General features: G+C 34.5%; 1 protein-coding gene across 1 annotated transcript; it reads right to left on the bottom strand.

Moving 5' to 3' along the window:
- Nucleotides 1–6,208: 6,208 nt before the first annotated feature.
- On the bottom strand, nucleotides 6,209–7,763 carry LOC114544031. Its single transcript, XM_028562786.1, has one exon. It carries the CDS (start codon nucleotides 7,655–7,657, stop codon nucleotides 6,209–6,211), a length of 1,449 nt encoding a protein of 482 aa, XP_028418587.1. The 5' UTR covers nucleotides 7,658–7,763.
- Between the last annotated feature and the right edge of the window lie 3,143 nt (nucleotides 7,764–10,906).

Below are 10,906 nucleotides of genomic sequence, written 5' to 3'. Positions count from 1 at the left end.
GGACATGAAATTACTACCTGTTTCCACCAAATCTGACAAGATTTCAGCAGATCAAAAAGACCAAGAGCTTATTACTGTACAAAGTTTTAAACCTGACAAGCTGTCTTAACTTTCTGTGTTTAATGACTTTGGTATTAATACGTTGGAAAAGTGCGGTAAACACCATACCTTTCCTAGGCAAACGGCAAGAAACACAGCACCCTTGTTCTCTGGATTGCAGACTTTTTCATAAAATCCTTCCATTGCCTAAAACAGACCATAAATCCTAAGATAAACCTCAATCAGCCTGTTCATTAAGAATAATTTAGTTGAACATAACCTACAGATCAAAATGACCCGTTTTTCGTCGTGGTAAAAACGTACAGATGAACTAGTTTTAAAAAGCCTAGTTTTAAGATTTCGCTGCATGGGAAGAGAACCTAACTCTGTAAATTCCCTTTTCCGTCTGGCTCAACAAAAAAGTTTTCTTGTCTCAAGTCCATAGACCAGAACTCTTACAAAACAAAGAATAATCATTGTGAATTAACGTAACGGGCTAAGATATGAAACATCGTTCCTATCAGTTTCGTCAACAAAAGAGGCGGTGGAATTTCGACCTAAGGCTAAGGAAGAACTAACAAAAGGTCCAGTAAGATTAATCTGTAAAAATCACATTAGTGTTAGAGACGAACAATTCGTCTGGACGAACTTGGGAAAATATTTTTAATTCGTCTGTTAATTCGTCCGCGTATCAGAAACTACACCATCGTTAAATCTATAGGTATGCTTGCCAATGTTCCAGTGTTGTATGAAGGGTCCCATAGGACGGGGAAAACACCAGCATCCCATCAGGAACAACCTATGCAAATTTACTGCAACAGTCTTGCAAATTTAGTCTTGTTCTGGCCTGTTGAAAGCTTGCGTGTGAACAGTCGAGGGGACTGCTTTTTTAGGGCAAAGTTTCTTTGTCCTAAGTGGCGAAAATTCAGACGAGTCAGAGAATCAGTCAGTCATTCATAGTGTAAACTTTCCGGGGGTAGTTTGATTTACGCTTATAGTAATTTTTTGTACATGATCAGAAATGTAACGTTTTTAAATCAGTTTAACTTGTTTTATTTTTTTATTTATCATCCATCCCTTTTCCTTTGGTGGTATACAGTATTGATTGATAATTATATTGCTTTGTATTCACATCATAGACATAATATTCACCGCGGTTTTATTTCCATTATTTACAACGCAACTATTTTGGCTATTCTTTGGAAATGACGGATCAGTTGTTGCCATCATATACATGTAGTTGATGTAGTCACAGTTGTTTGACGAAGAGATGAGACATGGTGTTTTTTGCCAAACCCTATAATACTAAACTGATAAAATAACGCCCGCTTTGCATGAGCAACTAAAATTATAATCTAGTATTACAATATCGGGGCTAACGTAATTCAAGTACTTTGAGTAATCTCCCATTTGATTAAGGGTAATGTTTAACCTAGTTCTTTATATTTTTACTGGCATAAGTTAAAACGTTTATGTTGGGACAAATGTCTGGTTGCTTAGCACTATCTATATAACTTTGAACTATCCTTGGACACCTATAGTTTCACTTTTAGTTTGGTTCACACTTAGAACATGCAGATCCATCCTATGAAAGTCGTCACAATAAATATTTGTTTGCAGCAAATGATACTAACAACATACCAGTTGCATTTTAGAAGATGAATTCCGAATACATGTTGAAATTGGCCAGATCATATAACATGGGCCCTCCTGAAAACCGTCCCAGCCTACAAAGCCGGCTCAAGAAGATGCAACCTCTGCCTTGAAGAGAAGCTATACGTAATGAAACGCAAAACTAAATCACTGCTGAACAAACGCTCGGAACTTTTCACTCGATGTAGACACGTGACCCGATACCTTATTTCACGATGTATATATAGAGAATAGCAACAAGACCTGCCATTAGCCTGATGATCGCTTTATAGCGTGAAACTCCGGGTAGCTAAGCTAGTCTTTAATAGATAAATATATCTTTCCTCTGCCGGTAATGGTTTTGAGCACTCTTCAACCATTGTCAGGTTCTGTGAACTCTTCGTTACAGTTAATTCTTTGGATATATATATATATATATATATATATATATATATATATATATATATATATATATATATATATACAGTCGTTATCAAAAAGGTTGTCCCTATCAATATATATACAAATATATATATCAATCACGTGAGCATTAAACATTGTTTATTTCGCTCATTTTTGTCTTGTTTCTTTATTATTATCAATATTGTTAACCTTACTATTATATTTATGAAATTTTTAACAAAGATTTTCACGGATTTCCCATAAAATTAACGTATGCAGTAAAATCACGTGACTGATATTTACGTATTTATATATATTTCAATATGACAACCTTTTTGATAACGACTGTATATATATCTATATATATATATATATATCTATATTATATATATATATATATATATATATATATATATATATATATATATATATATATATATATATATATATATATATATATATACCCATTTGCAAAAACGTTGGCCGCAGATAGATATATAGATAGATACTCAAAATCTAATTAGAATTGCATATGTTGTGTAATATGAATGAAATCCCATGCAAATGTAATCATATGCAATTCTAATTAAAATTTGAATATTTTATCTCTAATTAGACTTTGAATATTAATCTATAGAATATATATATATATATATATACGTTTGGACATTTTTAATATATAGTTTTATTAAAATTTAATGTCTGAAGAAGAACTGTTAACCATTCAATAATACACCAGACATGATACCTCAAACACCTTCATATATAATATATATATATATATATATATATATATATATTATATATATATATATATTATATATATATATATATATTATATTATATAAACAATTATAAATACAATTCTTTTAATTAGTTGCTACTTTAAGTTTCATGCACTTAAGCAATCATCAGGCAACGTACTAATGAAAACACGGTTAAATTGCGCGAGCTATTAGTTTGTTGACGCGTTTCAACGTTTGAAATATCCCGCGACGAATTTGCGTGCGTGCACGCATTTTGTGAAAAGCTCACAGCGTTTGTTAAGTAAAAACTGTTTATTGTAATTCACAATTAACAGTATTATTATTGTAATTCACATTTAACGACATCAGATACGAGAACAGCACTGAATTGTCAAAATACGTTCATAAATAAATTCATGAACACAATTCATGAAAGGAACCACCGGGGGGGGGTGGTTCCTTTCCACTGATTTTGAGAGGGCTTGCGCGCAAAAATGTGAAGCTGAAATTGAGATATTATTTAGCTGTCTAAAAGTAGGAAAGCTTCTTAATAAACTGTCAAAGTTTCAGGAAAAATAATGCATACTGGGAGCAACGCGCGACCCCTAAAGGTGACAAATATTTCATTGCGCGCAGTGGATTAAATGCATCGTTGATTTTAGTGTGACCAATCTCATGTAAGGCTGGGCAAATGAATAAATTAAAGCGAGAAACTGAACACAAAAACAAAGCGATTTATTCGTGATGTTAATCCTCAGCATGTCCACCATTTTATTCTAAGCAAACTGCTGCTTGTCTGAGCATACTAAACACTGAACAGCGAACCATTTGTCTGTCCATTCGCCTAGATTTGCCGGTGGTAGCATAGGCGATTTGCAAGAAAGAATTTCGAACGAAATGGATAATTTGAGGCAGGACAGACAAATGTGGTTCGCCGTTCAGTGTTTACCATGCTCAGACGAGCCGCAGTTTGCTTAGAAAGAAATGGTGGAAATGTTGAAGATTAACATCAAGAATAAGAATCTTATTATTAAATCGCTTCGTCTTCTTGTTCAGTTTCTCGCTTTAATTTATTCATTTGCCCAGCCTTGCATGAGATCGGTCACGCTAAAATCAACCATGCATTCAATCCACTGCGCGCAATGAAATATTTGTCACCTTTAGGGGTCGCGCGTTGCTCCCAGTTTGCATTATTTTTCCTGAAACTTTGACAGTTTATTAAAAAGTTTTCCTACTTTTAGACAGCTAAATAATATCTCAATTTCAGCTTTACATTTTCGCGCGCAAGCCCTCTCAATATCAGTGGAAAGGAACCACCCCCCCCCCGGTAATATAATTTTGTTAATGAAAAACCAAACTTGGCCTAGGTATACCAGATAAGTCTTAACTATCTCTAGGAACACAAAAATTTGCCAAATTCTGCAAAATATCCTGCAAAACGGAAATTTTACATTTGGGACATTTTTTTTGATACACCCTGTATAGTTTTATTAAAATTTAATGTCTGAAGAAGAACTGTTAACCATTCAATAATACACCAGACATGATACCTCAAACACCTTCATATATATATATATATATATATATATATATATATATATATATATATATATTATAATATATATATATATATATACATGTAAATAATTATAATTTTCAAGAATGGAAAGTGCTCAATACAAGACAATTTTGTAGAGCATTTATTTTAATGTTTTCATTACAATTTTTAATGCTACTTCAAGTTTTATGCAACAAGCAATCAACAGGCAACCGTATAAATTAGTTATATATATATATATATATATATATATATATATATATATATATATTTATATTTATATATTGTGCATGTCAAATAGTAAAATAGGCATATATATCAGACACATGACCACATATGTAGAATAATTATTGAATTTTGAATTCATATTTGAGTGTTTACCACAAGGAGTGTACAAAATTATAATAAATCCTGTAGTCCTGGTTTATTTATCCCATATTTATATATTTGTTTAACTATTGCAGTTTTCAACAATTATTTGCTGGTTTTATTAAATTCATAATCTGTTCAAGATTCTATATTAAATTGCCAAAGTCTATTGCACTAAAAAAATTTTAATCTCCTATGTAAAATGACATATAAATTCATGAACACAATTTAGGTGAAGATGCCTTTTTTCCCATATATACTATTAAACTATTAAATGAATATTGAGTAAGAAAGTACAGAAAACTTCAAGCAGACGTACCACATCATTGAGATTAATACAATATCAGATTGCATTCTTAGAAAAATATATTCGAAATAACACATATGCGGCTTTTTTTTCTATTCGAAATCGAATTCAGGGGCCGGTTGAATAAAATTCTTAATCATGCATCCTAAAGGGCATCGTTAACTTTCCAAATCATAGTTAAAAATGGAATCTTGAACTTTTGAGGAGTGAGAAAACATTAAAATCAACACCTACCAAGGTTTTCAACCGTTATCCACCAGAATAATTAAGTCCCCTCTTTATCATAATTATCCAACTCCAATCTCCACTTTCTTCTGCAACCTTTAGTTTTACTCAAGAAGGTATTTTTTATGATAGAATATATATTTTAGAATCTTTTTGGTTGAATTATTTTTATGTTTTTGCATTTTCTTTGCATTTTTCATCCAAATACCAACAATTTTTGTAAATACGAATCCTCAGTCTGGTTCAAAATCTATAGCGGTGGTTTATGATTTTTGAATACGTCATGTTATTGCTGTGTTTGATAACCACACCGCCAGTCCACGCAAGTTAATAAGGTGGTCTTCCACCCTGATTTCAATTATCAATAAATTAGCTTCAACTCAACTACTTATGCATGAACCAAAGAGGTACTGGTATAGTGATGACAACAACATAGTTGTTGAACCATATGTTGCCATGGCAACCAAGAAAATGACCCCCAACTGTGATTTTAGTCTCCATTTTTCAAAAAGTATAGAGAAGCAAAGAGGGGCTAGAAAAACAAATAAATCTTATTTCTGTATTCACTATAGACCAATCTAGGGGATGAACCTAAAAACCCTTCCAAGATTTAAATTATTTCATTAAGAAACAGCAGATATCAATTTTTACAATGCAGTAGAGTGCATCAAATCCAGTTATTTGTGCCCTATTAAAAATATATATGCAATTTTAGGTTCAGGAACAAGAAAACATATCTATCTTACCACATAGAAACTTTCAGGTCATTTCATTAAATAGTTTTTGAGTTATCCTTTTTAAAAGATTTCTGGATGGCGGAAAATGCTATTTTGAGAAAACGAGCAATAAAGATGACTGAGAATATATTGAATACAAATCAAGAAATATACAAGTATTAAAACATTACCAAGTCAATATAACTAATTTAAGTCAAAATGCACCAGATGCATAGGTTTCTCCTTCTTTTGCGACTAATTTGTCCCCTTTCTTCTTTTTTTCTCCCCGTAGCACCTTCCGCCGTTTCTTATTCTTGTCTTGACATTTGTAATTTCCTTTCCGTACACGCAGTTTGTCAGAATTCAAGCACTCCTCTGAACAAAACTTGCCAGATGCAAGGCCCATATCCTTCAGCAGCTCAATTGCAGCAGATGCACCAGTGTTGAAATGGGCAGCAGCATCATAAACACCCAACGAAAACACATCCGATCCAACGAACACTTCTTTTGGGACACGATTCCAAATCATGGCATTGAATGACTCATTTTGATTTTGAGTTTTTCCATCAAGGCATCTTTGCAGCAGACTGGACTCACTTAGTCTGTCAAATATTGGTTTAACATGGCCAATGACTTGCTTAGGGAGGCCAGCACCATGCTTGTACTCCTTTGTGGCATTAGCCTTATCCCGCTTAAAGCCACACCAGCTATCTTTACCATCTGGGCAATGGATATGGTAATCATCTTTACCAGATGAAGCACAATGACACAGAGCAGCATATATTGCTTTCTTCATGGATTCTATGTCTTTACAATTAGTTCGAATGGCTATCCCATAATAATTTTGTAATTTTTCAATCATGGCATCCGTTAAACGACCTTTTCTTCCCAAACCTTTGTTCTCTTTCTTCAACTTTCGCAGTGCTGTTCCAACCCTTTTTTGTACATGTCCCACACATTCCTTTTTAGTGACTGTTACATTGTCTTCCTCATACACATCCTTCACAGCAGCATAACTCTTGCTATCTCCATCACCGTAAAATTCTGAATAACGAAGCTTGTTGCTCTCCACCGACCGATTAAAAATTCTCAAAGCACCTTCTGGTTCCATTGCAGGTGCAGATCCTTCATAGTTTGCCTTGCACTTTGGCTCATGTTCAGCTTTCAAAGATGCAGTTTCAGATGTCTGTGGCTTCTTGTTGAGCTTCTTACAGGTATGGCACACTTTGCTTAGTGGTTCCACATCTAGAATTTTCCCCGTATCCATGGAGATTGTGGCGACGCAACCATTAAGTGATGAAAATCCTCTCCTCTGCCAAGTCCCATCACACGACACTGCACAATCCACAACTTCATTTGACGCTGTTTGTTTCAGGTCATGGATTTCTTTAGAAGCATCTACTACTGTTTTTGCATACACAGTCTTAGCACTCTGGAGAAGAGCTTTGTTGTGCAAAGCATATGGAGTAGGTCTTGGTGGTGGTGGCATGTTCATAAGTCCACAAAATCGCTTAGCTCCAGCACGTCCACAACCAATAGATCTCATGGCATATACCATCCTTCTGTTCACTTCATAGAAGTTATTAGTAAGTTTCGAGGTGTAGAATTCATTTGTCCACTCACAGGAAGAACACCTCAAATACAGATATGAAGCACATCCCATCCGCTTGTGTGGATCCTCGAGAAATTGAAGGCTAAATTGTAGACAATTTGAACACGGCAAGAGCTCAAGTGTGCCTTTTAAAATTTCCAGATCGACTAAACGAAAGCCAGAAACACTCCCCTCTTTGGTTTCTGTGTGTGCGGTCGAAATCGTTGCGGAAATTTTTTGAGCAGAAGCAGACGTATTCGATTTGGTCGTCTCACTTTGATCGGGAATCTTCGGCTTTTTTGCTGCAGTTGTAAACTGGTTACCAGAAAATTTACGCTTTTTACTGTATCCAGAAGATTTCTTTCTCCCCATCGTCACAAAAATGAGAATAACGTCGATAAAGAAGAACTTTTTGTTTGGATTTTTAGTCGTTGTGTTTGTGAAGCTCAAAGCTTTGATTGTCTGCCGGAAGATAACTCGTGGTTTTCATGGCCTATACTTCATGTCAGCAGCATATAATCGCACACCAAATAGCTAACTAACTGGGGGAGGGGTAAGCAAGTAAATAAATGCAAATATATCGCTTCAAAGCAAACCAATCAGGATTTTTTTAGGACAACAATGCGTTGCTAAGGCCGTTGTCAAGGGGAAAAATCTTACATTCTCTCACTAAATCGCCAAAATATTACATTTCTACTTAGATTTAGTGGGTGAACAATACATCAAATGAGAGCTTATAAATCAGGGAATTTAAAAATGTAGCTTTCAAAAATTTCCTAATTTCTAATTTTTATTTCAAATTCTGGGTGGAAGACCACCTATTATAATTACGTGTTCAGGGCCTTTTTCAGCGCACATGCTGGGGGAGGCATTTCCCCATCCAGTGCAGCTTAATGCCACCCTGACCCCCCTCCACCAACCCGGAGTAGCCCATTTTCTCTATTTCACGGAAAATCTTTCAAGTAAAGAAGGTTTGAAACAAATTCAGATCCATTCCAGTATTCAAACCGTATATAGAGTTTTATAGAATATAGAGTTACGTTTTAGCTGCCATCTTAAGTATAAAAGAATTCTTGGCACGATCAGTATGAAAGTGTGGTATGTTAAATTTACGTTCATTTCTGAGGTCATGATGCGGTTGATGTAACGTTGGGATCAAATTATGAAGTTTATGCTCCGGATCTTTGACTATATTCTTGAACAAATTCTCGCATAAAAGGTTATGATATTCTTCCATTTGTCTTACATTCAAAGTTTCACAAGCTGAACCATAATCCACTCCTGGCTTTAAAATTGCTATCGCTCTTTTTTCCAAAAATACAAGGTCATTCATTAAATATCTCGGAAGGGCGCGATAGAAGACTGGTACAGCATAATATATGACTGACCAGGCCGCCCAGAGGAAGGCAAAAGAGGCAATTAGCCCCGTTCATGACTTCATGTGTCAAAAGTCCCAAACTAAATAAGAAGATTGTTATGACAAAACGAGACTATCGTCAATCTGGCAGAGCTGAATTTGGTAGATATTTAAGTTCTATAAAATGGCAATCAATTATTCCCAACCTCCAATCAGATCAACTGTGAAGAGATGTGGAATACATCAGTTTTACAACGTGGTTTTTACCGGCCTTGAATTTTCGATGCCAAGTAAAGAAATCAAACGGTCTCCGCCACAATGCACCATGGATGAACAATAAATTGAAATCGCTCATTAAGAAAAGACAACAAGCCTTTGCTACTCCTGGAATTAAATCGGCGATATTTAAAAGTACAGGGATTTAGTTAACAGCTAGGGAGCGAAAATAATGTAGAGCGAAATATTATCAACTAAATATGCATAAGTTGAAAGGAAAAAAACCCGAAGAAATGGTGGTCTGAAATTAAACGTATCTCAAACCTTGTAACCAAACGGAAACTGATAAGTTTAGCCAATGTTGAAACGTTTTCCAACCTTACACCAAGAGATCAAACAAATGAAATGAATAAAACATTTTTAGACTAGAATGTCCGTTACCAAAATTTCCGTTGGAGGAAATGGCAACTTTTCTAAACATATCAAAGCCTATTAAAGACTATTCATATATCCCAGCCCTTGCAATCTCAATTATCCTCAACACCTCATACTGAGAGCAACGTGTTCCTACCACTTGGAAAATGGCCAATATTACACCCTTGCCAAACACAAAAATTGTAAAAGATCCAAAGAAAGATTTAAGACCTATTTCACTTACCGCTGCATGGTATCTCTAAAGTCGCTGTGGAATTTATTGTCGTTGATTATGTGAAAGCAGCAATCTTGAAAGTCATCGACCCAAATCAGTATGGTGCAGTTCCTATATAGAAGTTCCACTACTATTGTATTAATCAGCATGATCCATCGCTGGTCCACCACCACTGACGGTAATGGCGCCGTTGTAAGAACAATCCTCTTCGATTACCGAAAAGCATTTGATATTGTCAATTGTTCAATTTTGATCCAAAAACTATCAGAGTTAGAATTAGCATATGCGTCATCAATTGGATATCAGAGACCTTTCGATCCAATTGTATTCAATGGAAAAGAGTTAGAAGTTGTTAATAAAATCAAACTCTTGGGTCTTACAATTAATAATACTTTAACATGGAAACCTCACATAGACAAAGTCGTCAAAAAGGTTAATAAAATACGCTATTTACTGGTGATTTACTTGAGCAACTTAAACGCGCAAGTGTTCCGTGTAAAGCCCTGGCTTCCTTGTACATACCATGCATTAGATCAGTCATGGACTATGTCCCGGTTTTTTACAATGCGCTACCTCAATACTTGAAAAACAATTTGGAACGGCTGGAGAAGAGCTATATAGTTATTATTATACCTGAATTAAACTCAATAGTTAGCCTCTCTTTTCGATTTTATTTTATAAATGAAATTATTTCATTAACTTATATCAATAATCTTAATTTTTCTTAGCAATAGTTATATAGCTATAATTTTAATGATTGATTAACTGTAAAAATTACGTAATTCAGCCTTTAAGTTAGCCTTAAAGTAATTTTATTACTCCGGCGTCATTGACGGAGTTGAAAATTCGCCTAGGTTTTTGTTTTGTTTTTTTTTATTATTTTTCGTCATCGCAATGTGTAATAGCGCGAAATATACTAGTATTTGAAATGTGTATGTAATCGGATTTATCTACATCCCAGTTGTAGCTCAAGCTTTGGCAGACTTTTTACTCCACTTCTTCGTTTCATTCTTTTTCTTATGTCTTTTTTTCTTATTTGTTGTTCCTGGAGTTTTAAAATGAAACATTAATTATTTTTGCTCTTGGTTATTAATTGTTT

The sequence above is a fragment of the Dendronephthya gigantea genome, unplaced genomic scaffold, assembly GCF_004324835.1.
Source record: "Dendronephthya gigantea isolate DGI-Jeju-01 unplaced genomic scaffold, DenGig_1.0 000621F, whole genome shotgun sequence".
Lineage (NCBI taxonomy): Eukaryota > Metazoa > Cnidaria > Anthozoa > Malacalcyonacea > Nephtheidae > Dendronephthya > Dendronephthya gigantea.
This window is presented reverse-complemented; position numbering and strand designations above follow the sequence as displayed.